The sequence below is a fragment of the Heteronotia binoei genome, chromosome 21, assembly GCF_032191835.1.
Source record: "Heteronotia binoei isolate CCM8104 ecotype False Entrance Well chromosome 21, APGP_CSIRO_Hbin_v1, whole genome shotgun sequence".
Taxonomy (NCBI): Eukaryota; Metazoa; Chordata; class Lepidosauria; order Squamata; family Gekkonidae; genus Heteronotia; species Heteronotia binoei.
In genome coordinates this window covers 54706236-54712235 of record NC_083243.1, presented here as the reverse complement: position 1 = coordinate 54712235, position 6000 = coordinate 54706236, and the positions used below count along the sequence as shown (strand labels likewise).

Sequence of the window (6000 nt, the reverse complement as noted above, 5' to 3'; positions counted from 1 at the left end):
GGAGGTTCCCAACCTGCTGTCCCACAATGGGCCAGTGGGGGGAACCTCCCCCAACATTACGGTGCAATGACGTTACCCGGAAGTGATGTCATTGCACCGGCATCGTACCGTGCACTAGCCGCTCTAGGCATTTCCAGGAAAACTCTATGGTTTTCCCGGATGCTCTAGCGAGAGGTTTTCCCTTCCAAATTGCTAGAGCGTCTGGGAAAACCATAGAGTTTTCCTGGAAATGCCTAGAGCGGCTGGCACACGGCATAGCTAGCATGATGATGTCACTTCTGGGTGACATCATCATGCCCTGGGCATGTTGCGCACGCAAAAAAAGTCCCCCACCAGAAGCCACAGGGGATTTGGCAACCCTAGCTGGGGCCACCTTCTGTCTGCCTTCTGTCTGTCAATCATGTCCACAAAGCTGTCCTGAGGCTGGGCCTGGTATGGCAGGCAGGCTGCTGCCACGCACGGCCCTCCAGCAGCCCAACCCCATGCATGATACACAAGGGCAGCAGGGTGCTGTTGGGTCTCCCCCTGCCAGATGCCACAGCACACAACACCACTGCTACCAGGAGCAGTGCGGCATGGGTCATGCAGAGCAAGCAGCCCCACAGCAGGCAGACAGGCAGCTGTGCCAGGCTCCCAGGGCAGGGACTCGACAGGGCAGCCATGTGAGGACTCTGGCCAGAGGACCAATAGCCACTGCATCAGGCAGGTGGCACTGCTAGGCTGGCTTCTCCATGTGGGCCCCGAGCCAAGGGCACCCCTGCCCACATCTGTGCTCTGCATTACAATCTGCATTACAACTTTGACAAAGAACTGTATTGGGCCTTACCACTCTTCTGTTACACTTCCAGCACTATGCAAGCACATTATAGAATATACAAAGGGCTTTTAATGAGCAGGAACTCACAGGAACACAGTTCCAGCTGGCTTGGTCTCAGGGGGTGTGGCCTAAAATGCAAATGAGTTCCTGCTGGGCTTTTTCTACAGATCTTGTGAGTTAAATTAGGCTGCAAGTATGTCATTGGCCCAAGATCACTCAATGAACTTCATTGCAAAGCAGCAATTTGAACCTGGGTCTCCCAGATCCTCCACTCTACACAACCTACACTCTAACCAGAACTATGTGTGAACTATGGTTGCAGGCAGGCCTGGCCCCCATGAGCCCTCCCTCAAAGGCCAAATTAGCCCTGCCCTGCCCCATTTTAAATGACAAATGATGACTTGAGGATTGGCAAAACTGTTATGGTTGTCTAGTAGCAGCCACTTGAGGGCATTTTCCTTTAAGTTACAGGTGCTCCTATTATTGAGATTGATCCATGTATATTTTTAGATTTCAGATTTTTCTGCAAACCTTTCAGGTTTGTAAAAAGATCTATCCTGTTTGTTTATAGCTTCAGTCATTGGATTTAAGTATCCACAGATTTGGTCATGTTAAAAATTAGGTAGATTACAAGTGAAGGGCCTTGCAGGGGATAATTCATTTTCCCTTCCCCCACCATTTCCTCTTTCCCTTCTTTAAAAGTCCCAATATTTCCCCCCTTTCCTGCTTCTTTCTCTTTTTCCCACTTACCAACTAACTTACTTGTTTTGCCTTTTGTGTTTTCCTTCCTTCTTTTTCCCTGGCCGTCTTCCCCAGGAACTCTTGAGTTGCCCAGTGCCAGCTGAGCCTTGCCCAGTTGCAGTGGAAAACTCCCTAAGGATTTGCAAAGGAGCACCTCACTTTCCCTTGCATCCTCTCCCTACACCATTTCTCTTATTCTGGCAGCCTTTCAATCCTCACTTTTCCCTACATCCATCTCTTCTTCCAATCCACCAACCAACCTTTATCTGCCCTTAGCTTCAGCTGCTCATGTGACCTTGAGTCAGTCACAAGTTCTCTTAGAGCTGTTCTCAAGATAACTCTCTCAGTTCCATCTACCTCATAGGGTGTCTGTTGTGGGGAAGGGAAGGGAAAGGAGATAGATAAATTTATTGTCATTGTTCTCCACAAAAAGAGAGCAACGAAATGAGGTGCTCTTCCACAAACATACCAACACTGCTCTGAGACTTTGAGTGAAGGTCTCTGAGACTTTGAGTGAAGGGCAGGGTATAAATCCAGTCTCTTCTTACATCATTCTCCTCTCCTCCATTTTATCTTCACAACAACCCTGTGAGGTAGATTAGGCTGAGTGTGTGACTGGCCCAAAACCATCCGTGAGCTGCCACAGCAGAGTAGTGACTTGAACCTGGGACTCCAAGATCCTAGTCTAAAACTCTAGCCACTACAGTGGCACACACAGGGTGGCAGCTTTTCAACAGTAGCAAGCAGCTAGGGCTAGGCCTGGGTGAGTTGTGCAAGTCATACAGTAGCAAGTCATTCAGTGATTGCTGCTGTGCCTAGTCCCAGTAAGTGCTCCTTCAAATGTTAAAACAGCTCCAGAAAGGGCCCCTCCCATCCCCCTGCCTTCTCCTAACAGTAACCAAGTAGATGCTTGAATATTGTTGCGGTTGCCTAGCAATGACCACAGAGAGCATCTGTTTTTTAAAGCTCCAAATGCTCATTTTATTATTGGGGGGGGGGGTAACTTTTTTTCATTTTGAAATTTCAAGTTTTTCTGCCAACCATAGGCTTTTCTCAGTTTTGTGGAAAGATCTGTCTTGTCTATCCACGGTCCCAATCTCTGGATTTAATTACCCACAGATGGGGCTGTCTTCAGAATTAGACATATTGATGGGCCAGGCCATAATACCAATTTGGATGCATGCGATGGTAAAGATTAACTAAGGAGGTCTGACTTCACAACCACAAAGAAAATCTGTGTCACTTTTTAAATGGGAAGAGTCACTTGCATAGTTAAGGCTGTGAACGTTAGAGGGCAGCATTATATTTCATGCAGGGTATCTGTGGACCAAGTGTGACATTTCCTCTGAGGAACAGGTAAATGAGCACAGAACAAAAAACAGTGCTCTCAAAGTTAAGGTTGCTAAGAAAGAAGTCTGCTGCTTGGGTCTATCAGTGCAGAAACCCATCTGAAAGCTTGAACAAACTATTAAGTGCTGATTTGATGCAGTTAAGGCTCAAGGTTAGAATTTATAGCAATTAAGAAAAGTCTGCCAGGTATCATCACAAACATTAGTGGAGGCATTTAGGAATCCCCACCAGATGACTAAGTTTTTTATTTTACCAATTTACTAAATGAGAAGTTACTGAATTTGTTTACTGCATGTAAAGAAACGTTTTCACAATACAAGCATCTGTTCTATACATAAAAACTTTAATAAAAGGTGAACACTTTTGTTGCAAGAAAAAGCAAACAACAGCAGCATTACTAAATTTATTACAATTATACCGTGTACTGTATAACACTGTCTCAACAAGAATTTCAACCTGCATAATTTATAACAAAACAGAAGCAGAAAAAAAACTAGCACCACACTGTATCATAATATTATAGGGCTAAGAATATAAAATTGTACTTTACTGGTGGAAATTTGTGTCAGTTATCATGTTTTTGTTTCTTACACTATACTGTAGAGTTTTCCTTAGTTGAGACACAGCTACCAGGTATAGGATATTTATATTTATGAATTATTCTGTTTTGAGGGCACTCAGGTTTGGTTAACTGTAGTAATCACAGGCTTTACCAAATATAACCCAGAAGACTGCTCAATTGTAAGCTCTGGAAAACAAAAAATTCAGTTTCTGCTTCTTCAACTATGTAGAAGGGTTTCTATTTTAAAAAAGAAAAAAGCAGAACAGTTTTTCAAAACCATCAACATGTTGCTGTTTCCTGCAGAAAATAAATAATTACATTCGAAAGCTGAGTTTATAGCATTTTATAATCAATTTCTTTGTTCTTCTCTAGCCAAAAGAAATCAACATGAATATGCCACAAGGCAAATAATGAAAGCCCAGTACTGACAATGGTCTTCTTATTACATTTACTATGTCTTGCAGTGCATGCCAGAATATTATTTCTACCATTAAAAAAGATAATACAAAGTTATAATCAATGGACGAAGACAAATTACAATAATATCATGGCAACCAATAAGACTTCTTCCTCTCTATTCCAATTTAATTTGCTTTTCAAAACTGCACTTTGTATTTGGGCCTCTGACAATAAATGTTCACTTGAGAGCTACATTGCTTTAAAATGTAGTTAGGCAGCTTGCATATATCAGAGCATTTGTTTCACAATTACATAAAATGAAAAATAAAGCTGAAATGCCGCTTCAGCTTGTCAACAGCTGTCACACTCCACACCCCTTCAGGCAGCACTTGATACAGCCAGTTTCTTCAAATGATCCATGAAAACTTGCAGACTGACATCATCTGTAAGAATGGGTGCTCCAGATTCCTGTTAAAGAAAGGTAAATATTAGGCCACATTCATTGTGGAAATCCACTTCTTAAGTATGTCAGAGCTTCTTGTGTGAAAGCCTGACCATTGTAAAGCAGTTCATCAGCTATAAACGTTATTCTCCCAAAGAACATTTTACATTAAGACTGATGCAGTGGGTCAGACCAGTGACCCATTAAGGTAAGTAAGAGAGTGCTATCAACACAGACTAGTCAGATGCTCCAAAGAAGCACACAAGCATGTTTGATGACATAGCCATCCTCCTGTTTGCTCCCATCAGAGATATACAGCTCAGTAACGGACAGCACAAGCTTCACTTGTCATAGCTACAAGCTGTATTTTCCCATATAGTTGAGTAATTTGCCCTGCTCCAGACTCCCATTGCATCCTGTGGCAGTCATGCATTACAGAAGCCCTTGTCTTCATTATTTCTAAAGCTTCATTGATGCTTTCTGCTTTTAATACAATGACTAAACTTGTTTACTGAAGAATTAGTGCTTATCTGAAAGTTATACTGAAAGTTTTGACTCACATGGAAGGTCTTCAAACAAAACAAACTTAGCATTCCCAAGTCATGAATGAGAAATATTTATTACCAAGGATTACAAATTAAAGAACTTCCATAACCTGGACAGTAAACTGCATGGTATTATTTAACTATTTTTAAAATCAGGAATCACTACTTATTTTAAAAAAACAACTGGGACAAAAAAAATCCTTTCAATGATTTGAGTTTTGTTTAATCATTTGGAAGCTTACCTGTCCCCAGGCATACATGTTATTATGAGTCTGAGAGGGATTTACTTTTGAAAGTAGAAAACGAGCCTGTGATTTTAAAAAAGAGAGAAAGAAAGGTATTCTCTTAAGTAATCATTAAAGTGACTGAAGTTATTGTTTTCTTAATTTAAATCTATCTAGTGCCATAGAATAAGGCAGGTTGCACACTGCCCTGAGGTAGTAGCTATGTAGCCTGCAGGCAGACAAGTCTGGTTATCTTTAAGAATATTCTAAAAGATTTTCACTTTCAGTAAAAGATACATCTACTTTCAATTCCATGTCCACCAGGTATAGTGCAGTCTTCCAACTCACAAGGCATTTCTAAAGCAGCCCTCCATACTAATCACAATGCCAAACCCTAGCACAGAATGTTCAATGGAGCTTTGAAGTGGGTGATAGGTATCGTCCACTAAATTCATGAATTCAAATTTATTTTTAATTATCCATGGAAATTATGAGATGCAAACTGAAAGACTGCAAAAATACAGGTAACAGAAGTAATAAAATCTTAATTACAACAAAGGATACCTCATTATGCAACACTTTTTTGTGTTATGATACATGACATCTACACTTGTGCTTCTTTTAAACATCCAAGAGAAACACTAACGTAAATGGGTTTATACTGTCATATAAAGCAGACTGATACATTCCAAAACAGTGGCAGTGGGACATGAGATCCAAACTTGAAGGTATGTCATCTCCATTTATTATTATTATTATTACTATTCAAGTCCTATGGTCTGTCTAAATCACAGAGGGAAGTAAAAGCAACCCAAGGCTAGGAATGTGCAGTAGCAACTTTAAGACTACTTGAACCCAATATAAGAGCACATCTTAAGTTCAGTACTTCAAGTGCAGAGTCACAGCTCATATGCCTTTTG

The 6000-nt window shown here is 41.3% G+C and overlaps 1 protein-coding gene across 1 annotated transcript in view; it reads right to left on the bottom strand.

Annotated features, from left to right (window-relative positions):
• Nucleotides 1–3230: 3230 nt before the first annotated feature.
• SEC23A (SEC23 homolog A, COPII coat complex component) overlaps nucleotides 3231–6000 on the bottom strand; it is a 31538-nt gene continuing 28768 nt past the window's right edge. The window contains exons 18-19 of the mRNA XM_060261473.1: nucleotides 5099–5164; nucleotides 3231–4337 (exon numbers count right to left, since the gene is read on the bottom strand). Coding sequence (XP_060117456.1) covers nucleotides 4248–4337; nucleotides 5099–5164 — 156 coding nt within the window. The 3' untranslated portion in view covers nucleotides 3231–4247. The remainder of the gene's footprint in view (nucleotides 4338–5098; nucleotides 5165–6000) is intronic.